The sequence below is a fragment of the Anoplopoma fimbria genome, chromosome 13 (assembly GCF_027596085.1).
Source record: "Anoplopoma fimbria isolate UVic2021 breed Golden Eagle Sablefish chromosome 13, Afim_UVic_2022, whole genome shotgun sequence".
NCBI lineage: Eukaryota > Metazoa > Chordata > Actinopteri > Perciformes > Anoplopomatidae > Anoplopoma > Anoplopoma fimbria.
The window spans coordinates 531,390-557,055 of NC_072461.1; the positions used below are offsets into that span (position 1 = coordinate 531,390).

At 40.3% G+C, this 25,666-nt stretch overlaps 1 protein-coding gene across 2 annotated transcripts in view; it reads left to right on the plus strand.

The window, feature by feature from the left end:
* Positions 1-25,666, plus strand: part of trpm3 (transient receptor potential cation channel, subfamily M, member 3) — a 127,257-nt gene that overhangs the window by 82,216 nt on the left and 19,375 nt on the right. For both annotated transcript variants that reach the window (XM_054611584.1, XM_054611585.1), the window contains exons 7-15: positions 2,374-2,548; positions 3,108-3,231; positions 11,717-11,789; positions 16,924-17,024; positions 17,719-17,853; positions 18,087-18,137; positions 21,801-21,941; positions 23,489-23,518; positions 24,992-25,284. In XM_054611584.1, the coding sequence (XP_054467559.1) occupies positions 2,374-2,548; positions 3,108-3,231; positions 11,717-11,789; positions 16,924-17,024; positions 17,719-17,853; positions 18,087-18,137; positions 21,801-21,941; positions 23,489-23,518; positions 24,992-25,284 (1,123 nt within the window). The remainder of the gene's footprint in view (positions 1-2,373; positions 2,549-3,107; positions 3,232-11,716; positions 11,790-16,923; positions 17,025-17,718; positions 17,854-18,086; positions 18,138-21,800; positions 21,942-23,488; positions 23,519-24,991; positions 25,285-25,666) is intronic.

Sequence of the window (25,666 nt, forward strand, 5' to 3'; positions counted from 1 at the left end):
ACTTTGGCAGAGGAAACACTCGGTGAACTCCAGTAGGAAGGATGGCAATCTTCACTAAATAAACTGACCAGTTAGTTCATCCACTATGGGTTTATATTTCCATCTAGAATGATAGGTATTCTGAAGATCTCATGCATTCACCCTGCATGTGTTCATCTACTTAGTATTTTATTTGATATAAATGGAAAATTGAGACCACAAATCCGCCTCCACAGATAAAATAATTTAAAGGACTTGCAGCTTTCTAACAAATTACAGGATTAACATGAAAAAAGTTTAAAATGGCAAGTTCAGTAGAAGCAGCAGTTGACAGAGTGTTAACACTTCTTTGTTCAGGGCTTCAAGTCCCAGTCAAGCCCCGAGGAACATTACTGGACTGTGGGACTTTTTTATTGGCGGCCCCAACTGAAATTTAGTTTACGTGTCATCATGTCCATGAATCCAGAATAAGTTTACACTACAAATATCTGTAAAAGCCAAAAAGAGTGTTTCTCTCACAGGGAAATTTCTTATTGAATTATCACAATTATAACTATTAGGTTCAGTAAAATTTAAAGGCATTTAGCGCCAAAATATATATATTTTTTTGACATTTATGTGCCTCAAAGAGCACTCGCAGGAGGAAACAGGAGAAATTTGTCAGCGCTTGCGCTGGATGGACAGCTTTAATTAGATTTAACGGGCTGCCATGTTGAAACATCGGAGTTCCCACAGGTATAAAAACAGCAGTCAAAGCTCTTGATTTAAAAAAAAAAAAAAAAGAACTGTGAACCGGGAGGTCAAAAGCCATCATGAAATGTGTAAATTTTTGGGGGGGTAGTCAGGCAAAATATATTTTAATTTAATTTGTGGTTTGTCTAATTGCATGTGGCTCTATCTCTATTTGTGTGAGTGTGTGTGTGTGTTTGTGTTTTCGTGCTACCAATTATAGCCATGACACAGCTGTACTTTCCCATCCTCATCTGCTCCTCAGTTGAACAATAATCTGCTTTGGATAGTGACACGCTGCCTCCAAAGCTCACTAGTCATCAATATCAATGCTCGATCCGACACAACTGCAAGCTCACACACATGCAGGTAACGGCAAAAATAGACATCCAAAAGAAATGGAAGAATCAGATACAAAATGCAAGTTATTAGTCTGCTTCTCTCACATTCAGCTCTGTTGATGTATGGTCGTGTGATGTGTTGTGGCACAGTGACGTTTTACCTCTTTGAAGTAGGCGAGGCCCTTAAAATATTCTGCTTACGTAACTGTCCCTGTGGCAAGGCCGTGTGAGGCTGTGTGAGGCAAAGTGGAATGGTTGTGCTTCTGAATGTGTGCGTGTGTTTGTGTGTGGGTATGCGCATACAGCATGTAAGCACACATCTGTATGTGCTCGTCTGCCTGCGTTTTTGAGAGACAGACCATGCTTTGTCCTGTGTGAATTATGCAGACCAGCATGAGGGTGCATGAGGGTGCAGGGCGGGGAAGTTCCAGCAGTTACACAGCTTTTGAATTAGAAGAGTCAAAACATCCTTCTCAAAACACAACCTCATGAAGATGAACGGGAGGAAGAGGAGTAGAATGGAGAGTCTATAGAAAGATTAACTGGAGAGACAGGAAGTGAGACAGAGAGCGGGAAAGGGCATGATGAGGGAAGGAGGGTTTAGGAAATGGATTGGACTGAGACCACTGAGAAGGGAAAGAACGTAAGACAAAATGGGACTCTGGGGTTTATTGTGGCGTGAAGGCAATGTTCAGTGGTATGATGAGGAAAGGGAGCAACACGAGCAAGAAGAATAAATTTCATAAAAACAGTACCTTCTCCTGCACTTTTATGCATAGCTACCCTAAATAGCCTATGATTAGCAGGCAAGGAGGCTTTTTTGGTGGAGAACAGCGGGGGTTTTATTACTGAATATCTGTCACACACGCACACACACACACACACACACACACACACACACACACACACACACACACACACACACACACACACACACACACACACACACACACACACACACACAGACACACTTCCATCCCACAGGAACAGAGAACAAAGCTCAAAGTGGGCTGGTTATTTTTGGTACCGGTGCTTTTTTTAAAAACCTCCCTACCAATAATAGAAAGCGTAGAGTGTCTTGATACAGTTACGAGACATCACAGGATTCAAATTTGCACCTTGGTAAAACATTTGGACTTACGTTTTCTATTTAGAGATAAAGTCTTGCTGATGTAATGACACCTATTTGTTCTGGATTTTATTTCTATTCTTAACTTCTCTCTTCTTTGTTCACATTTCTGTCACCTTTTCTGTGTTGTTCATCCCTGTTTTCCTTTCTGCAATAACTCTTCACCTCCCACCCCCTGCTTGTTTTCCTGTGCAGGTATTGGTCAGGGTGTGCCAGTGGTGGCCCTGATCGTAGAAGGAGGCCCTAATGTGATCTCCATTGTGCTGGAGTACCTCAGGGACACACCGCCCGTCCCTGTGGTGGTGTGTGACGGCAGCGGCAGGGCCTCAGACATCTTGGCCTTCGGACACAAATACTCTGAGGAGGGAGGGTACGCGCTCACATGTGCACATTATGCTGTAATCCAAGGACAAACACTTACTAATAACATATTTATCCAATGTGGAAAAGGTTGTTGTTAAAATTGCCTTAGATTAAACACAACGAGCATACAATTTCAGGTATACTGTACATGACAGCAACAGTGTCAGTTTTTCAGATATGTTTTTTTGGAAAAAGATATGGTAAACTTGATGCAAGAACTTGCAAAAATGCATACATTTTGTAAAATATATTGATGCGTTACTCTAAAAAACACACAGTAAACTTTTTTGGTTGTATTCATCATAAGACATACCATGAATTTAGAATAGATCTTTATTAGAACTTCATTTTACAGCTTCATATATCCATTTACAGATTAAGGTAAACCTGCAGAATCACATTTCACCAGGGACTCTGAGACAGTAGTACTGAAAGCTCCAGTCGACCTTGGTTTCACTCACTGACAAGCAAATCTAATTTGCCTGCCTCCCCCTCACTGTTTTATTCTCCTTCCTCTATCTGACCCCCTTCCTGATACACTCTTTTTTTTCTCTGCTCCTCTCCAGCATAATTAACGAGTCTCTAAGAGACCAGTTGCTGGTGACGATCCAGAAGACTTTCACCTACAGCCGCACACAGGCCCAACATCTGTTCATCATTCTCATGGAGTGCATGAAGAAGAAGGAGCTGGTGAGTGTCAATTCATAAATGTTCACAAACACATGCCAGCAGACACACATGCACATACACATATTTGCCCGTGCATGAGTATATTTGCAGATTGTGTTTTCATGACTTTGGTGGACATAACCTTGGCTTACATTCATTTCCTGGAGACTTACCCTAACCATGACCTATTCCAGCCAAATCATTACATTACATTACATTACAGTCATTTAGCAGACGCTTTTCTCCAAAGCGACTTACAGTCAGTAGTATGTTACATATCATTCACCCATTCACACACTGATGACAGGCTACCATCAAGGTGCCACCATCAGACTCTAACTAACATTCATCATCCAGTCCACACCGATGGCCTTCGGGAGCAACTTGGGGTTAAGTGTCTTGCCCAAGGACACATCGACTGCCGAAGCCGGGTATCGAACCACCGACCCTCTGATTGGAGAACTACCTTGCTCTCCACTACGCCACAGCCGCCCCCAAATCCTAACCTTAACCCAAACCTAACCTTAAACCAAGTCTTCACACTTAAATGTTAGGATTTAAGGGTGATAAATAAAATGGGTTAAACGACCCCCCCCCCACACACACACACACACACACACACACACACACCATTAAACCACCAATAACAGTAATATCCCCATTCATTCAAGCTTTGATGTCTCTGCTGCATAAAGAAGCCTGAAAATGAAAAGTATGTGAAGGAGGAACAAATGGAATTGTCAATTGAAGCTTGCTCATCATGAAACTTTTATTGAAGCAAGTATTAACCCATCTTTTATGCATGACATGTAATGTTAAGTGGATGTTAATATATTCAGATGACGTTTGGGACCAAATGGCCTCCGCCTTGAGAGTCTTTACCCCTTTGGCAGGGTTTAAATCCCAGTCCCTTTAGAGCACTGTCAGTCAAGTGTTGGGGTGCAATTATGTCAATGTGTGCATACGTTCCTAACATGGTACATTTGATCACAGTAGCAGTGGGCATTTCTGGCCACACTGCTCTATATGACTCACATTTTGTGATTGAAAGTGTTCACCACATCAATGAATGCAAACACCCAAACACAACTTTACAGTTATTCACAAGATAATGGTGAAACACATCCTCCTCTCGACTATCAACCGGAGCAGACTGTCCTCAGTTGGCGCTCTGAGGTTACGTAGGAAACCCACCAGACACGTCCTGAAACCTGTAGCCCGCTTTGTTAAACATGCTTTGTGGGTGTTACTTTTTTGCTATGTCATCATCATCAACATTCTTATCTATACAACGAATGTGTTTGTCATTCACTTGTTTATCTAGCCTATTCATTTTGTTATCAAAGTGCAACATATTGATGCATTCAACTTTAAGTTTTACAAAAATTAGGGTGAATATTCCTGTATATTTCCATATCACAATATATATATCACAGAAAAACATGTTTTTTCAAATTTTTGCAAAATAATTTTATTCTGTGTTTCAGTTATTATAGCAATTGTTGGAAAAAATAGTCACACACACCAAAAATCAAAAGCATCTGCATACACAAAGTGCACTCACAAAAACATGCCCAGAGTATTTTGCAGGCAGCCCCGCATTAGTCATGGTTTTGCAGCGTGTAAGTGGATTGATTGTGTTGCCAGTGGAGTTCCAGTGGCTGACTGATGCTCATACTGATGCTTCTTCTGAATACAATACACCAGAGCAGAACAATGTGTGAATCATTCAGCAGGAGCAGCTGTACAGTTCAGATAATCTGATGCTGCCTCTCTCTGAACTTAAAAAACTGCCATACTGAAACGGAACACTGAAAGTGTTTTGGCAATATTATAAATCCATCAACTGTTTCACCCTTGTATTTATTTCCCTGTGTTTTACAGGACAATTAGGTATAAAATAATCCATTCTGCCTAATAACGAAAATGTTCTTTAACATGCTAACCACAGTTTAAATGCAGACATTTGGAGCTACACTACTAGTCATGTGGCAAAAGAAGAGCTACACAGTCAGTGTGAAAACTTAATAATTAATAGATCTGCAAGATTACAGATAGAAGAGTGCAAGAGCAGGACAATCCAACAGTGTGATGGGTATTCATAACCAGGATGCTGTACCTCATGTAGTATGTATGAATGTGAAAATAAATAGTAATTTGTGGCTTATAATCTTAACAATGCAATAAAACATTTACCAAGACATAAAACTTTGATAGCATGCATCCATGGTAATGTATTCAGTGGAAGCAATCCTCGTCCTTGTATGTCTTCCATAATAACTCAGGCTTTTCTCAGTGAACGCATACTACTATCATTAGTCACCATACACCATGCACAATCTCAAAAAGCCAACTTTGGTAATGGTTGGAGAAAAAGAGAGAGACATAGATGTCACTCTCTGCTGTCTGGCACCTCTCTCTGTCTCACTGAAGTAATTTCACCAGCCTGATATTCACTAGGCTGAGAGGGGTTCCCTCCTGATCGCACTCAGAAAGCCGCTAATTGAAGTGTTCATGCATGTGTGATTGGAAGGGAGTAACTGTAAGGGAGGAAGGGAGAAATCAGCATGAGAATGAGCAAAAGACAGAATTCCCATTGACTCATGCAAAACCAGAAACAATCTTGTCTTGGATCGGCTCAAGACCCAAACAAAACGGACCAAACATGTTTCCTTGTGTGGTCAACTGCTTTTATTAGTGAAACAAGAATATAGCTTGGCCTATCTCATAGTTCACAATGAAACATGTGTTTCATTTTACCTAGGGAGCTTCCAATCTGCTGGTTCACCATCCTCATGCAACCTGTGTTAACATCATCCAGTTGACCCCTAATGAGACCGAACCACTTTTCAAATCTCAAATATTAAAATGCTACAGGACAACTTAATAAAAGTAGTAAGAATGTCTTTTTTTTCAAGTCAGAAACAATCCTATGCAGCCACCATTAGAATCTCATTCTAGTATGATACTCTTAAAAGAAACTTGGCAGCATTATGAATGAGGCTTCAAAGCTTCAAACTATTAGGTGCAGCCCTGAAGAGTTGTCCTTCCCTTTCAAAAATAGGGCCAAAACAAATTTCCCAGGATGTGCTAATAGTCTTCTCTGGCCCCTGCAGTAATTCACCAAGTTGGGTCTGCAGGACTGGATTTCCAAACTTGTTTGTAATCAAAACATGCTCCTGAATGGTGATCAAACTGTTCATGTATACCAGTAAATTAACTAGTATGCACATGGTCTTCTGTGTTGTACTGTGGCGGTATGCCTTCTTGTACTGGCAGTGAATGCGCAGGATTGATGAGTTTGCAATATTTAATCTGGAGACTTAAATGACAGACATTGCAGGAGAATTTCTGAATTACTTTTATTTATTTTGTCACCCTTTGAAAAAATTATTTATGTGTAACCTAAGACTTGAAATGTCTAGACATTGCAGTCAATACCTACTACAGTGAAATCTTATTAGTGCTATGGTGTTACAATCCCAAATCAATTATGTACACCTGTGTTTACCTTGTATACCAAAGCCAAGTAGTGTCATACCCATGTTAACACTCAGAGCAGGATCAGGGTCACAAAAACGTTGAGTTGACTCATTTACACTGGCAGCAAATGTGGGTTTATCCTGGGTCAGTGCTGCGGGCCAAAAGGGGTAAGTGTGTGAGAGGGAGAGAGACAATGAGAGTGTGTGTTTGTCTGTGTGCCTGTTAGCCTGTGGTTCACTTTTTCTGGCTCTGAAGCAGGAAAGCCAAAGAATAGGAGGAAAAGAGAAAGACTAAAGATGACTGGCTGGGATAATGTCTGTGAGAGGGAGAGCGTGTCTGCTTAATGCCAGCCTTACACCAAACGACTTATCATGAGATTTCACCTTCTCAGAAAAACTCCCAGTGTTGGAATAAATTCATATGAGCTTTTCTTGAGTTGTGGCACGCTCCAGGGATCTAGATCATTTGGTGTAAGGTGATCATAAAACTTAGTCCGAGCTGTCTTAAAACTGTTTTTATCTCATCTTGACCGTCTGATAAAAACACATGTCTGTTTATGCTTTATATCATGAGGCAAGTAACTTGTTATCCATTGTAAGTACGCACCAAAATGTATATGTATTTGTGTACCTCTATGTTTTTAGTTTTTAATCCTGGTTGAAACAAAAGTGGAACATAGTTGGGTTAGGACATGTTGCTATGAAGTCAGTAAGGCAGTAAATTATAAAACTGAGAAGGGCTCTTTGCAGCTACAAACAATAGTGCCAGTTACCCGTTTTATGCTTTTATTTGTCTAATTTAGGAGTGTGTTTGATCATCTACCAAATAAAACAAATCTGTTTTAATAGATAGGAAGGGAAAGGAACTAATTGTGAAGCTAATAAATGAATAAGGTGCAAGCTCTTCAGTTTTACGTAGGGGTAACAGATGTAAGATATGTAGATGGTGTGTTATACAGATGGTGTGTTATACAGCATTGAAGGAGAATACTTAAATAAAGCATAGGCCACATTTGTATTAACTTGTCTGGATGATAAGGGTAATTATCTTCCTCATGTATTCACATCACTTATCTTGTTTCTTTCATCCCTTAAACATAAAGATGAAACCGTTTCATATAAATGTCAAACCAGCACACTTAAAATACTCCCGGCTGTGTGTGAACCAGTGCCTTTAAATATCAGCAAGGCCTGTTGTCATGTCGCTCTTTTTCTATTTTGCTAGAAATGTGTGAATCCAATTCTAGGTCTAATTAAGAGAGAAGTGCCTCATTCTACCTCCCCCTCTCTTCCTCTCAACCCTCGCTTGTCATCTGTGATGGGGGGGGGGGGGGGGGTAATTGCTCGGTTTGAATAATTGAGTGTAGAATAGTCCTTATATGTTTAATTTGGATTAAATATTGAGGAGGAACCACCAACCTGCAATGTTCCTCCTCTTTGCTGACGAGAGAAACTAAGAACGAGTGGGAGGAAGTTGAAGAGAGGAGAAGAGTGACTTCAATGGACCATGAGAGAGATGGAGGGACAGATTTAGGGGGAGGGGGGGGAAGTGCACATGAAATGAGTCAAGAAGAGAAAGGAAACAACAAATGGTTTGGGGGGAGCGCACTAGTGAAAATGGGGTACATTAGCAAGTATGACCCACAAACAGAGAAATATTCTAGATGAGAGACAATTCCTTGAGTGATTATCAGCAGGGCAGTTTATCAGTTTAGAATCTCATGAATAGAGAAACGTATGTCTCTCTTTCCTCTGCTTTGGCTGTCCTGCTTAACCCTGTTGGTTTATGGTTTATTCCAGGAGGTAATAAATATGCATCTAAATATTTTATGCTCAAATTCACAGAGATGAAATCATTAGCTAACCATTGTAAATGTATGGAGTACAGAGTAGTAGCGTGGGGTCTTGTACAGTATGTACGTGTAGCAGCATGAGCAGGGTCTTTGCCTGTTAAATGATATTAAAGATGAATGTTTTCCAATCAGCTTGACTCACTGCAGCGTGAAGAGCAGTTTCCTGATCCTCTACTAAGCTCGTAGCTTAGGGTCTCTGAAGATGTGGGAATCCTCCAACAGATCCTAGTCACACTGAGAAAGATTGCAATGCCTCTTCCTTTTTCATGTCTTTTATCCGTCTTGAATTTGTCAACACCAAATCTCCCACCTTCTGTCTTCCTTTGCATTACACATGCTTCCTCTTTCCTGCTGTCTCTAGTCTTTCCTCCTGATCCCTGCCTACACTTGTCTCCCTCTAATACTTATCATCCCCGGTCTATTCCTCTCTCCTCTATTCTTGTCAACAGAGAGATTGAGTGTGACAGACACAAGTCAGTGCCCTGTCGCTGGCATGTTGACCCCTGAGGTGATGATTGTCAGTGTTGAGGCCAAAATTCATTCCGAATTTTAAGATATGTTAGGATACAGTATTGACCAAACACATTGCAAATGTTATGTACATTGGATGGGTGAGTTTACGCCATGAGTACAAAAATACGACAAAGCTCTGTCTTCCCTTTCAATAAACTTGTTTGCTCACAGTAAGTACTCGAGAGCTCCTTTGCTTGTACAAGAGGAAAAAAACAGATGAGGCAGAGGCAGTCTGTTTACCTTGTGCAGACACTTATCGATGACAACCTTGAGTTGTCATAGCGGTTTGTGTTGCTTAGCCTCTGTATTGTAGAGCCTAAGCGATAACAGGTAGCATATATCCACAGGGTCACCTTGGAGGTGTGAACGGAGGAAGGGTAAAGGGAGGAAGAAGTAAGGAGGAAGCAGGCAATGATGTGAGGCTGGGAGTCGGGGGGGCATGCCAGTGGGAGGATGTTGTTAAATTAGCTGTTGCAGGTGGGGGGCAGAAAGATGATGGGAGGAAGAAAGGGAGTAGAGATAAAGCCTGTAGAGGGAGGGGAGAATAGAAACAATGGCAAACGTCTTCAATAATCATCATCTTTCTTCTATTACACTGTCATCCATCTTTTGTCCTGAAGGCAGCCAAGAGCTGTGTGTGTGTGTGTGTGTGTGTGTGTGTGTGTGTGTGTGTGTGTGTGTGTGTGTGTGTGTGTGTGTGTGTGTGTGTGTGTGTGTGTGTTGTGTGTGTGTGTCTGTTTGTCTGTGTGTCTGTGTGTGTAAGGGAACTCTCTGTTCTGATTAGGTGAAATTAGGCTCACTCATGAGCACACCCTTAAAAAATTATGGATAGTTATGTCTTAAGCTGTCATTGTTAGAAAATCTGAGCTATGTAATCATTTTAGGCTCTCTATGTAAGAGCACACACACCCTCTCTTAAACACACAGATTTAATCACACATATTTAAACACACATATTTAAACACACACACCTTGGTTAGATCACATCATTGCATGTGTGTTCAACAGATGGCTCCGTAAATGTGTTGTTAACATCCATCAGAGTGAAGGCAAAGATGCATTCTAGCAAATAATAATTCAGCCACTGGCTGAACCATTCAAACACACACTCACACTATAACTTAACTCAAAGAAGCACATGAGGCCATTACACACTGCACCAGCTACTCATTGGTGTCCCTGTTCATGAAGTCCATAATCAATACCTTCACATCCCATTGCACTCCTATTTTACCTGGAGAAAGTCCCTTTGATTACACAGGCTGATAGTGAGCATCGCACACACACTCCCCTTTTTAGTGACTGAATCCTCCACCAATATTGTTCATCAGCAATAAGCTTAACAAATTCTGCCAAGAAGGCAACGAGTACTAGCCAATCAGAGGCAGAGTGGCTTGGAGGGGGAAAAAGTCATCCAAACTGCCTGTAAATAACAGGCAGTGCAACTGTCAATGGTTTTGTAAGAGGTCATTCGGCGTTCAGATGAGAGGGCTCTTAAACATTTCCCAAAAACTCTCTTGCACACATAGTTGTGTGAGATTGGTCAAGCTAGTTTGTATTTTAGGTTGCCTAACCCTGCGTTTCATGGCGCCACACTTGTTTCTCTCTCAGGGAGGAGCCAACGTGTCATCAGCATATAGTGTAGAAATGATAAATGAGCAAACGTAAAAGATACTGTAAATCATGAATGTAAATCCAATTACTTTTGTGCATTTAGATTGTGTGAAAAGAGAGGGAGATAGAAAGAGAAAGAGGAGGGTTAACCCACAACATTGCAGCATTGCCTAAGGGAAAGCAGCAGCAGCAGCAGCAAAGCCTGCAGATTCCCAGAGCTCCACGAAACGAAGCCATTTAGAGGGGGGAGATGGGAAGGGAGATGGGCTGCAGGGAAGAGAGGGAGGTGGGAGGAGATAGAGGGTGGAGGGAAGGATTAGAGGAATAGCTCATCAGACATTCCGAACACGCATTTTCTGGTTGACGACATCCACAAGGTGCCCTTCATGCATGCACACATACGAGCATGTATGCCCCACACATGTTAACACGGATGCACATGCGCATGCTTTATTTTACAGCAACAAAAGAATCCAGAGAAGCTGCCCCATTTCTCTGATTTCCCTCTTAGCAGAATTTGGCTTTCATCCAGCGCACCATTAGTTCATCTCACGCAGGACATAAAAAATGCAGCTAAAAGACATGTCAGACTACACAGACAAAGACTCAAAGTGGCCAAAGCGTAAAATATTTTCCTTAAAGCCTAATCCAAAATATGTTTGGCACAGCAAAAGAAAAAGAGCAAATTGATCTTTGGTAATTGAAAGCATTGTAAGGTCAAATTTGAATTAGATCCGTCCCTTTTTATGTTTTTACTCCCGTTCCCCTCGGTTGCCTTCTCAGTGAATCCCTTCATTCCCTCCCGACCAGAAGAGAAGAGAGGCTGGAGAGGAGATACAGTATATTAGAACAGAGCCAGACAATACCTCTCCTCTCCTCCCGCACCTCAGCATTATTAGTGAAGCCGTTTAATCCAGTAAATAAAAGCGCTCTCTCTCAAGAAACAAACTTAGCTTTTAAACAATTTGGATTGTTGTAGAAGCAATGCACCGTTTCTCACCTGTTCTCTCTGCGTCTGTCTCTCTCTCTCTCATTGTCTCTCAGATAACAGTTTTCCGGATGGGGTCGGAGGGTCATCAGGACATTGACCTTGCCATCCTCACAGCATTACTTAAAGGTGGGTGTGTGCATTTATGTGCGTGTGCTGTAGCAAAAATGTACAGTACTGTAAATGGCTTCCATTTCACTGTCTCCCTCCAGGGATGTTGTTGTTATTGGGAAGCTTCTGTACATAAATTACATTACATTACAGTCATTTAGCAGAGGCTTTTATCCAAAGCGACTTACAGTCAGTAGTATGTTACATATCATTCACCCATTCACACACTGATGACAGGCTACCATCAAGGTGCCACCATCAGACTCTAACTAACATTCATCATCCAGTCCACACCGATGGCCTTCAGGAGCAACTTGGGGTTAAGTGTCTTGCCCAAGGACACATCGACTGCCGAAGCCGGGTATCGTAATAAATAATAATAAATGGAGGGTGATATCGTTTCAGAAAGCATTCCTCTCACTGTCCCAGTTTGGGTTCATGTTCGAAGCACACAAGTATGTTTTTACTTTTGCAGTTCATAGCTCAGGAATAAAACATAAACTTCTATGCTTATTTCTTTCCATTTTAAAGCTCATTAAGCAATTTTTGTATAATTTCGTGGCAGGAAGACTCCAAAGCAAACTTGCAGCATTAAGTCTTTATATTACATTAGCTTATAAAACAATTGCTTCCTTACAGTTTTAGAAGAAACATTGAGTCCTCTTATCAATGCCTGCCCAATATACCGTAAGTCCAGTATTCACTAACTTGTTCCACTAACTCCTGGCTCTTTTTACTTGCTAAATATTTCACTTTTTCCAGCACTTCTGGTGCAAAACAACAAAAAAAAACATTCTGTTGTTTTTCCACTTTTCGGTTTTTAGTTGGATCAAACAAGATATCAGTTTCATTCGAGAGCTTTAGAGGTGCTTTTTTCACACAATTTTGCTGGTTTCAACTACATATTTATTGTACAGCCATCTTCTCATCTAACTCTTAGCAAGAAGTGTATTTCACAAAATATCAAGCTATTCCTTAAATTGTGAGGAGGTTGTGGCTCTAGTGGCCTACCAGCTATTAAAACTATCGCAGACAAGCTTGCAGTGAGTTCAGGTCTCCTACTTTGTATGCTAACATATCCCCATTATCACAACAACACCTGCAGAAAAATCAATGAGTATGAACACAGCTGCTCATTAACTGTGTGGCCAGAGACAAATAATGAATGGAAGATGCTCAGTGTCACCAATGAATTGATGAAATGTATTGTGTCTTTGAATCTCTTTTGGAGTACATTTCAATACTTTCAATTTGATTTGCATTTAACAAATTTATTCCCCTTGAGGTCAATCACTTTTGAATGAGACATTATGACCTAACTATATGCTATTATACCACATCAGCTTCTCATTTCTCAGAACTACATCAATGCTTACAGTTTGGCCAGCATCCCAAAGTTAAAGTTTAATATCTTTACACAGCCGTCAAGGGGCATTTAAATAGCTGCAGACAGGCAAACAGTGATTGAAATGCCTATATATAGCTTGGTTTCCCCCTCCGCAAATCTCACTGCACATAAAATAAATAATCAGCAAAGTAACAGCAGCACACACCTAAAGTATGACGCAGTAAGATATAGAGAGAGCAAGACAGCTAGCAGCGGCTGCCATTTTTACACTGTTATTAATTCTTATGCAATGAAAGCAAGGAATTGGACCACATTGAGTTACAAAATTGAAGATTCCTCAAGTGCAAACATAGCAATTAAACCAAAGCACCTCATCCTCTACCCTATTTCCCACTTCAATGTTTCCCATGCCCCAAACCCTTCAGGCACACACACACACACACACACACACACACACACACACACACACACACACACACACACACACACACACACACACACACACACACACACACACACACACACACAGGATTCAAAGATCCATACTTTTGATTGGTTTTGCCATAGCTTATATTGATCACGGTTGTTACTGCCCCTTCAAGGAATATGACGCCTACACCGCCAGCCGGGGTTTGCAGGCATGCTCTCTCTCAAACACACACATATACATGTGAACACATGAGGTACACATTCATGCACATGTATATGATTGACTATCAGAGGAAGATTTCATTCCACACAGACCTGACAAGTTTGGAGAGGGAGAGAGTGCTAGAGAAACTCGTTTTACATAATTTATGTATGATTTCTGTGGCCCATGCATCACTCCCTGATCTTCGTCTCAGACACTTGCTCTCTTGGCGTTTTACTTTCTCTATGTACCTATGTCTCACTCATGTATTTTATCGACTCCATTTGTCTCTATCTTGCATTTCTGTCACTTTTTTATATCCCCTTTCTATTAATTTCATTTCACATCATGATAAGAATGGCATGTAGATGAATGAGTGAAGGGAGGAATTGAAATCAAAGAAGGAAAAGACAAAATAGGAAAAAGGAAATGGAAAGGAGGAAATCCTAGAAGTGAAAGGATGAAAGAGGCGGGGCGGTCCTTTATGGTTAACAACATGAGGGTCATTCCACATGCAAGTCTCATTCTGCATCTGAATGAGTGAATGAGACACGTTAAGGCTTTTAGTGTAAAATCAAATCAGTCACATCCTGCCCAAGAGCTTTTTAAAACACTGGATTAGACTCCTTCGCTGAAGAACTAAGCTACTGCCTGCAGCTCAACAAGGCACAGCACAGTCAGGAATACACGGTGAAGGGGAGAACAGAGCAGGAGCAAGGAAACAAAGAATAAAACGAGTGAGTGTGTGAGCCTGTATGGCAACAGGAAGGACTCTGCAGCAAAAGACACATGGTGGGAAAGAGGGAGGTTTAGAGTATTTGATTGTCTACTTCTCTGAAGTAGTAGATATCTTGACGATCGGGTCCCTAATGTCAGTTGGCTGCAGTTCAACCTCCCTGTAGGCAGACTGAGTGAAACCACGGGCCACTGATAACAAGACCACCCTGCCTTTAAACATACACATATCTCCACTAGAGCGCTTATTAGTCGACTCTGGATCTTATTAGCAGGGCTCTGTCTGAACTCACACCATTAAGCTCCAGTAATGCTGCACAGGGCTTTAAGACAGAGACAGCACGGTGTGAAGTGATGATACTTCTGTGCTTATTAAAAATTACACAGTCTTGTCGATACACAAGGGATTATCACTGTACTTTATGTAACAGGGAATTTCTCTAAAGGCCAAGATGAATTGTTTCCTCGTCTTTCTCATTTTGGTTAACTCCTCCCAGTGCGCAGGTAAATTATTAATATGAACAGCACACTGCATTTTTGTTAGATCTCACTGGTCAAGAGCCACTAAGAGAGAAAACAGTACTTTATTGCAGCATATTCAATAGGTTATTCGGTGAAGCTATTTAACATTGTACCATAAAGTGTTGATCAGCTCTGAAAAGAGAGGTTTGGTTTTATATTTACTGTCCCCCTCTTTCCCAATTTCATTTTATGCTGCCTCTTAGTTTTTTGTCTATTGGATGAAGTGTTTGAGACGTATCAGTGATACAATAAATACTGTATCACTGTTGTATACGCTCCTTTTAGAAACACCTCAAGTAGGAGATATTATTGTACATACTAGGGCCATATTTCACAAATGTTTTTAGGCTAAGATGGTCATAAACCCCATCAAAATATTATATATAGTATAATATATATATACATTTTGCAGGGTGTTTAATTAAATAAAAAATGTGTGCAAAATTAAATAAAGGTTAACAAGTATAAATTTCAAGGAAAACACTTACCAAACAAACCAGCCCTGCATTGTGAGAATGTTGGAAGATTTACATCCGACAGTATGTCCTTTACCAAACGGCAATGATGTGCTGCAAAGCTATTACAGTGATGAGAGAAGTGAAGATGAGAGAAGAAGATGAAGAATTACTTCTTTTAGCAATGCAATCCAACACTTTTGTTGTATCCTTATTTGTCAGTGTGCTCTTGAATCTTGTTTTTTCCCCTTGCCTTTACTTCATCCAGTGTTACATTAAGCAAATCAGATCTGTCCAGAAAGTATTTTTTCTTTGTATGTGTTTATCAAGCTTAAATGGCTTCAATTCACATCTACTAAAAAATGGCCTTAAAAAGTATTAAAATGTCTTAATTTCTGGTATTCCCATCCTCCCCTCTACACATTTAGTTCACCAGATGAGTCTGCATCATGGTCTGCATGTCTGGTTCATATTCGCCTACGCGCTCTGCTAGTTTCTGGCGCCTCAGTCACAGTTTTCAGGAGGTCCACGGCACGTCCAAGCAGCCCTCCGCGCTTCGCAAACCATCTCTGCGACTCTGCATAAGGCCTTGCTAGCCAGCTTGCTCATTTAATTTAACCCACATTAACATCTAATTAAGACTTTGTTATGGTCAATAGAGGGCGACACGAGTCATGTTGCTATAAAGTGCTGCAGAGATGATGTATTTTTCAAAGGCTAATCCCAAAAGTTAACAATGTTCTGGTTCTCTCAATCCTAATCTACACTATGGTCGCATGTGCGAGACTAAACACAACGAAGCTTTAAAGGCAGACTAGACGACGTGATGACGTTGTGTACTCCCATTTAGCCACTTGTTAGCAACTGTCTTTTTGTGCAACAGCACTTACCCAGAGGCAGTTCGTGCCTTTAGCTTCTTATTATTAATTTATGTGCTGCTATTATTTCTGTCTATAAGACACAGTAAGGATATGCATACAATGGTAAACATCCCAGCTGGTTTGTGGCGCTGATAGCATCTCCATGGGAACACTTGTTTTATAGGGTATTGCTGCTGGTTTCATGCCCCAAGGCAGTTACTGTATGTGATGTGAGATTTTTGTTTTGTGAGCTGTTTTTTCTGTGATCTCACCGAACCAAATTCCTATCAGCTATTGTATGTTGAAATGGCAATAAAGTTTTCCATCTTGAATATTGAATCTATAATGATTCTGTCTACCACATGAACGACATGAAATAGCATCCAGTAGTGGAAAATGTGTAAACTGTACAAGCACGCAAAGAGAATATAAGATAAGCAGTAAAGACTAAAGCTCTTTTAACATTTAAATAGAAAAGTACAACAGCTAATGAATACTAGTACTGTACTTTGTTCTTGGATCTTTGAATTTGTAGTGATTAAGCAACCTTGTTTTCCAGACACATGACATTGTCTCTCAACACACTTGTATCCTCTCTTAGGTGCCAACGCTTCAGCTCCTGACCAGCTGAGTTTGGCTCTGGCTTGGAACAGAGTGGACATCGCCCGCAGTCAGATCTTCATCTACGGACAGCAGTGGCCTGTAAGAAAGAACAATAAACAACATAAACAAGAATAAACATACTGCAGCAGAAATGTTGTTTGTTTGCCTAAAAGCTCTTTGGCAATGCAACTCAATTATGAAACGTACCATACCTGAGATTGGTTTCCAGAAATTGTCCTCACCAGCTGATAATATTTGATATTTGATACAATTGATATTGCATGCATTCAAGAAATGTACCTCAGAATGCTTAACATTCACACTAGAGGACCTGAAACGTGACTAAAACATCATGTAAAAAAATACTGTCAGGGTTAATGGGCAATTTTGATGCAGAGGGCAGCTCAGGATCAGTCGTGGGTGAAAGCTTCAGCACCGGACAAATGGTTGCAAGTAATAATCAAGGATTGCTTTGGTTATCTGTGATCATAATTAAGAAGTGTGCATTCCTTGCAGATTTCATGTATACATTTTTCAAATATTATTTATATTGTGTTATTATGTTTGGTCTACGGAAGAGTTATATAGAAACAAATATAATTGTTTAATAATTAATGTTGCTCCACTTACATTTTATGTGAAATCCTATTATAATAATCGTGTTGTAGTTTAAGTAAATGGCGTTGATCAATCTTTATTTATTTCCCTGCAGTGATCCTGTATCGGTGGTATGCAGTGTGTGTGCTGTGTATGGTGTTGTCAGCATATGTTTTCTCCATCCTATGTGCCTTAGGTCGGTTCCCTGGAGCAGGCGATGCTGGATGCCTTAGTTCTGGACAGAGTGGACTTTGTCAAGCTGCTGATTGAAAATGGAGTCAGTATGCACCGTTTCCTCACGCTTTCCAGACTGGAGGAGCTCTACAACACGGTAATAATAAATTGCACATTAAATGGTTTGTAAATACTAGTTTTGTTATCTTTTGCAAAACACCAGGGAACAATTTCAAACTAAAATATTGACTGAAAGGGTACCTATAAAAAAAACATGGTGCTGGTTTTAACAATATTGTAAGCAGGGTCAGTTTTGTCCTAAGGAACTGTAGGTTCTGTCGGTGATGGTCATAATATACTTATGTGTTGTGTTTTTCTTTTTTCCAACAGAGACATGGACCGTCCAACACGCTCTACCACCTCGTCAGAGATGTCAAAAAGGTAAGACCATCACGCCGTTCCGTTTAGCTCCGTGGCTGTTCAGGCTCACTGTATGGGAATGTTGGCTTGAATGAGTATATTAAAGAAGACACATTTAAACTACATAGTTTCAGTTGCTCTTTTGCATTGTGTGCTGTAACTCTATTTGCATCAATTAGTGTGTCTACATTTCGGTAGCCCTAGTTGCTGTTACTGCAAATAGAGGCCGGCATTTCTCTTTCAGCTGGAATTGCGGGCTGCAGTGGCTGTGTAGAGCTATGCACGACTCTCATCCCTCACATGACTTTTCAGCAATGTACTTGTTTTAATTTGTGCTTTCTCTAAGGTACACACTACCATTGTAAACAAACACTACATGTATTAAAAACTGCTTTATCCACAGAACTTGAGTTTGAACAAACTGAGTGCGCAGTGGAACAGCTGTGAGGCTGAGAAGGAAGAACTCAGTAGACACAATTTATAAATCTCTGTTTTTATTTGTATTATTAAAAACAGTATAAAGTGTGTTCCTTTTGATATGCAGTATCATCTGATTCTTTTAATATTGATATTGCACATTCCTTTGCCTAACATAGACTTTATTTCTCATCAAGTTATTTACATGTTTAAGACGATGAAATGTTGGAATCCTCTCGCTCAGTATAGGTTTTGGCTGTACTTAAGCCAAAACACTTTAACACTATACAGTGTTTTTTGCTGCACATCTCCCTTCGGACCTTGATGATTACTGCAATAAAGAACAGCAACCAAGACCTTTAAATTCAGCACATGACTGTCCGCATGCCAATTAGGTTTGATCCCACTGTTGAGAGATGATTGAGAGGTCAGCAACACCACCATTAGCATTGAGAGATGTTCATTAATTAAAATGTTACTGATTACAGTAATGCCGCATGCTCCTCTGGGAGTCGCTGAAGAGGCTTGATATTGTAATCACTCCTCCTTTACCTCCTAACTGTCTTTAAACACAATTCTTAGCTCAAGTTGGTGTAGAGAGAATATGCAGTTATTATTCCCAAACAACGCCGCTTTGCACACATGCAAAACACTCACACCCACACATACAGCTCGTAGTGCATGGCATAACATCCTCATGTTTTTGCAGAGCTTTGTGTAATTGCCATAGTGTAGCTGAGTGTTTGTGTCTCGTTGTTGTATCATAGTATGATGCTAATTAGATTTAACTGCCATCACTCAGGTTGAGCCACCATGTCATAGCTGTTTTTGTTCTCATTCTTCTCTATGGATTGTTCACAGGTTGTATTTTTTGCTGTTTTGCTAATAACAGCTGTAAGGGCCGGTGGAGGCTACTCTCAGGTTCAATCTAGTTCATTCATTAGATTGTGTGAAGGCTGAGTCAGTAAACAGAATATCACAGAGATTGGCTTGTAGAGTAAAGCTGCCAAAGCAGAAATTGGTTTTCCTACAGAGTAAATGAACAATGCAGTTTTGTGGACAAAGGTTGGTAGCAATATATTTGTGTCTCAGATATCAGGATATTAGCTGAAACTCTGAATGTAACAGGTGTTTTCTTTTCTTCTTAGCTTTTTTTGCTAATTGAAAGTAGAAATGGGCCAGAATGATTATTGCGTGGGAACACTATCTTAGTTTATATTGCATTATATATTTTAATAGAACATTCTTGTCATAATCTTTGGTACGTTTGGCAAAAGTATACATAACAAAAGCAACTAATTATTTTTAAATGTGCTAAATTTGATATTCAGATATAGCAGCACACAACTATTTGCAATGTAAAAATATAGTTGAGTATTGTCTACCTGATGGTAGGATCTACCGTTCCTTGCTAAAACCTCAAGAAACTGAAGATTCCCAAGACTTTTAAAACCCTACTAACCATCTTTTTTAACTTCATCCATACTTTTAAAAGCCTGAAAAAGTATGAGAACCAGATCAGCCAGGTTGTGCAACAGAGTAACCTGAGTTAACATAGACAGGCCATGCATATGTGTTGCTTTTACTGCATGTGAGCCTCTCTGGTGTATCCCAATGGTTAGCAAATGGCTGTTGTCCTAATACCGCCATAACCCACAGCGTTGTCACAGAAGCATAGCGTCCGGCCTCCAATTTCCCCTCAGGTAATCACTTTAAGCTCTTTCAGCAATGTTACAGTTGTTTGCACTGTTAGCACGGTTAACTGCTAGCTGCCAGCTCAGCTGTCTCCATGTTGAGAGAGATGTGGAGGCAATTTATAAATTATATTCTCTGAATTCTCTATTGAGCACCTTTAAGTTGTTTTAGTTAATGCTGTGGTTATGTTGTAGAGAACTTTTCAGGAGAGCAACTTAAGCAGCTTTAACAAAGTTCTCTAACTACACTGCAGAATTAAAAACAGCAGCGCTTTAAGCTCTCAATGTGGTCTCACCAGGCGTAAACAAACAGTTATTAGCTTGAGCTTCACCACCATAGGGAATTGGAGAGGGCTCGGCTGACCGCAGACTAGTGCTTTTGAACTATAAACATGAGTATGAGGAGGTGAAGCTTTGTGTGTTCACTTTGAGCCACGGACATATGAGAAGACAAACAGTATCTGTGGCTCTTTTTACTTCAAAGTGTATCAGATGGCCTTCAGGGCTTTGCCAGGCTTTGCCACCAATGAACTGATGAGTCTTTGGATGTGACGACAGGATAGGGATCAGTAGGACAGAGAGTATTTCTGGGATCACACATCTGATTGGAGAGTAGTGGAGCTAGCGAGAGAGGTGTAAAGAAATGTAAGGTAATTGGTGTATCTCAAAGAACAGCGGGGGTAAGAATAATGACTGCAGCATCTGGGGTTGATGTTGAGGGCACAAGGAGGAGCCACGAGAGTTGACATAGTCATCCTCCTCACGTGAAAGAACTTCCATTTCGATAATGATTCTAGCCTCCAGCATTAGTAGCTGTCTGTCTGTCTGTCTTTCCACACTATTGCCCCTCTCTTCCAGGCTAATGACACCTGACCACTATCTCTTTATATTCCTTTCTTCAAGACTGCATTGAACCTCACTGAGAAGATCTCATTATTTCCCTAAATGCAATTATAACGAATCATTTTATTCTATTTTCAAGCCCTTTGTAATTGTCTTTTTATTTTCTCTATGAATCAAATTGCACTTAAGTTTTGGTTCTCTTCTCACTTTCTCCTCCCCTGTAAGAGAACAAGTAACAGCTTTGTGCTTAATGATTCATTATTATTTCAGCAATAATACCACACCTGACACTGTAACCAGTTTTAGGTTAAACCAATCACAAGAATGGAGAAATAGCTGCAAATCTCTAGGTTCAAACCAAGATACAAATGGTTTTAAAGAATGTAAAATGCAAGAATACATAAACTGAACCACAGTCTGGTTGAGATGACAGTTTATTAAAAGAGGCTGGAAGAGAGATCTTACCTGAGAGTTGATGTGTGTCTCATTTCCCCTGCTCTTGCTCACTGACATTGTGTGTTCTTTCCAAGCGAGAATATCCAGGGTTCAGTTGGATCTACTTCAAGGTGAATCAGATAATCACGTTTTTCTTTTCATAGCCAAAAACACTTTGATATGGATTTTGTGAAGTGAGTGTGTATGTTTTGGTACACTTTATCCCTCATGTTTATCCCCCTTTATTAATCAGGTGGCTTGGGTTGTTGCCTGTTAACACTGTATGGCTTTCTAGGGAAATCTGCCCCCGGACTACCGCATCAGCCTCATCGACATTGGACTGGTCATAGAATACCTCATGGGCGGGGCATATCGGTGTAACTACACCAGGAAGAGATTCAGAACTCTCTATCACAACCTCTTTGGACCCAAGAGGGTGAGTAAATGATTCTCATCCCACCATTTAATGCATTTTAACACTGATGTCTGGGAATTTTTTTTACGTCATTATTCAAAGGACCAGTATCAGGAAAATTAGCCTCATGATCAAATTAGCCCTGATAAGAGCAATATGAATAATATGTGCAAATTAGGTTTTATAATGAAATCCTAATAAGGGACTGTGTACTCAAGGACAGACTTCACCTTGCTGATCCAAGTAGTAAATTAGCATTTACATGTTAGTTGTGACATGACTGAATGAGCAGGAGACCTGAGCAGGAGACCCTTGATGTTTTGGAGGAGGGATGGCAGAAATGACTTAACAACATACTGTATATAATAATATTTATTAATATATATGAATCTTCATATCAGCCAAAAATTGCACCATTAAATAAAATCACATTGAAAACGTTATTTTAGGGAATTAAATGTCACTAAATCCACACAAATTATACATAAAGGTCATCCTGCTGTTATTCTCCATGTCCTCATCGAGTAGACACATGATGCAACTAATCATTCATCAATAGCAGTTGCTCTTCATCATGTGCCATCATAACCCCAATATAATACACACTTCATATCAATGACTACAGAAACTCATCTCACTGATTATCACACCTTCAACCAAAGTGAAGGAACTGATCACTGAAATCATGAGCTGTAGTTGTTGGTGGTTGTGTGTTTTACACCACACATTCTGCACATTATATATTCTATGTTCATGTTCAGATGTATAATTCTCTCATTCTGCCTCAATACCTCACACACCGCCACAGGTGTGATGAAAAAAGAAGTATAAACAGCTTTGTCTGAAACACCATATTCCTGCTCAGTTGAGCACTTTTGTGTTTGTATGTTTGAGTATGTGAGTTTGTTTGTGTGTGTATGTGAGTCTTCATGTGCCTGTTTATCACACTGAATGTCTGCCATGGCAGCAACAAAGCAGCTGGAAAGACGCAGATAAAGCGAAAGCAAAGACACGGGACAGAGACTGAGCAAAGAGGCAAAATGAGAGAGAGAGAGAGAGAGAGAGAGAGAGAGAGAGAGAGTCAGTTCCAATTTACTGTGATTTTGTAGTTGAAATAAACGTGCACACACACAAACATGTTAACTAAGAACAAAGCCTTGAAATAGATGCAGATATCAAAATCCCCACAGGAGACCTGAGCTATTTTTACCAACTCGGATGATGGCTCATGAATGCATAATTCATACATGCCCTGCTTTAATACAGATACACAGTACTGTACCAAACGCACAAATACACTCCGCTTTTAATACATGCAAACATGCAACCGTAAGAGATTGTTGCTGTATGTATACCATATTGTGAATCACAACAGCACCAAACTGTTGTGGCAGAAAAAACATTAAACTGAAAGTGAGTGACTTACCGTATAAAAGCAGATTTCCGGTCTCATTTGAGCGAGTCTGTCTGTCAGTCTGTGCTGTGTTGTGCTTATAGAGTGAATTACTCTATAAAATGCATTCGACAAGGTCTTGTTCTGCTTGTTTATGTTTTTGTCGCTTTTCTAGCCCAAAGCCCTGAAACTGCTGGGGATGGAGGTGAGTGATGATCTCATCAAGATTGTTATTCAGTCTTTGCTTCACTGTTCCTCTCCCTCGTTTAAAACACTCTTCTTCCTCATAACGTGTTGATTGTATAGTCACTCCGCAGGTTCTTTTCAGCAGAAGTAGTCGTTAAGTGTGTGCTGTGTGCCTTACAGTCTTTTGAAAGGAAGACCTTGAGGCATATTTTATTTATTTTGCTGGCAATCTGTATACACGTTTGAGCCAGTTGAAGGCTCGTTGTCAGATAACATTAATAATTAATTTTGCACTACCTTGTAAAAAATATATTTGAATTTCCTTTTTTCTCAGATTTATGAAATTAAAAAAAAAATTTAAAAAAAATGTATGACTACATGACTGCTTCATGGCTCCAGACAGTATAAATGTATAACTCTTATAATAAATGTCAGAGCAGCCCAGTTACATTTAACTGAATTGGTAATGGCTGCCCTAACAGGATTACATAATACATGGTTTGTGTACTACCGTGTATCCATGGTGTACAAGCCATGAAGTATCCAAATCATAAAGCCTTTATCAGAGTATGTGTCTACAGTTTTCTCAGAGGTATTTATATTGAATGTGCATGGCTGTCCATTCCTTTGTATGTCTGCCTTTTTGAAATCCGTCTCCGTTAGTGTGTGTTCTCTCTTTGTTTGTGTCTGTCAAAGTCATTACCTCAATGCCTTGCTCTCTTTTTGTAATCCAGTTTATCATTCAATCAGTATGGCAACCTGGACATATTAGCCATACATATATGGCTCTGCAATCATTTCTAAAAATCCATAACATCACAAACTACTATAAATAGAGGGTCACTTTCTAGTAATACTGTGTAATTTACTGCACTGTTATCATATCCAGGCAATCTGTCTGATAGTAAGCAGACAGTTTAGAACCACTGAAAATCATTTCTCAGATCTCTGTAATTGATCAACTGTCAGTCGACCTCAACTGTTAAAATGTGCAATTATTGGAGATCAATGTCACCCTGCTGACATTTAGACACAAACTGGCAGTGAGACAGGGAGTCAACCTGGAGACATAAAGAGTATGAGAAGATTTTATTTAAAAGTGTATCAGACCATGCCTGTTATGTATATTTTGTGTGTAGCACTTTGTCCTATCACCTGTGTCCACCAAAGTCTGATTTTGCTTCTGCATTCAACTAACTTTCATCATGTTGAGGGTGAGCAATTCCAAAAAAATACAAGGTGAAAATGTTCGCGGGGTGATATGACCCCTCTGGACATGAGACTTATGTGGCCAAACACAGGGCCAGTCCTTTAGAGATAAAGTCAAGGGTACGATCTAGATTCTTGGGTTTCGCTTCTGATTTAGAACCCAGAACTACATAAATACATACATTAATAGTTCAGCATCAATTTAGTCACTCCAAAATATATATATCTACATAGCTGTCTCCTTCTCTTCCCCCCCAACTAACTTGCTCTGGATCTGCACCAGGACGATATGCCAATCCGCAGAGGCCGCCAGAAGACGACACGCAAGCGAGAGGAGGAAGTAGACATCGATTTGGACGACCCCGAAATCAACCACTTCCCTTTCCCCTTCCATGAGCTCATGGTGTGGGCCGTGCTTATGAAACGTCAGAAGATGGCGCTGTTCTTTTGGCAGCACGGCGAAGAGGCCATGGCCAAGGCCTTGGTAGCATGCAAGCTTTGTAAAGCCATGGCACACGAAGCCTCCGAGAACGACATGGTGGATGACATCTCCCAGGAACTAAACCACAACTCCAGGTGGGTGAAACGAAACATGTGCACATATTCAGCCATCTCTCACTATGTTTAAATTCAGTGGTAACTGTAGTCCTGAGCACTACTTCTCTCACAGAAACATTTCTGCACTAAATGATTAATGCAAAGTCGAGTGGTGAGTCTAGACGGGAACATCTACCTGCACACTCCATCACCTATGCGCAGATACACACACAAACACACTAACATGCCTTCTTCCCTGCAAACTGACTGGTTTCAGACTGCTCCAGGCTCCTATGCGATGAAAGTGGCATAGATACAAAAATCTGGTAACATGCATCTTCGTTAGTTTAGGATATGCATCTGAGATGAAGGTATTCACCTAGAGATGGAAGTACTGGCTGTGGAAATGACTGTTAATTAG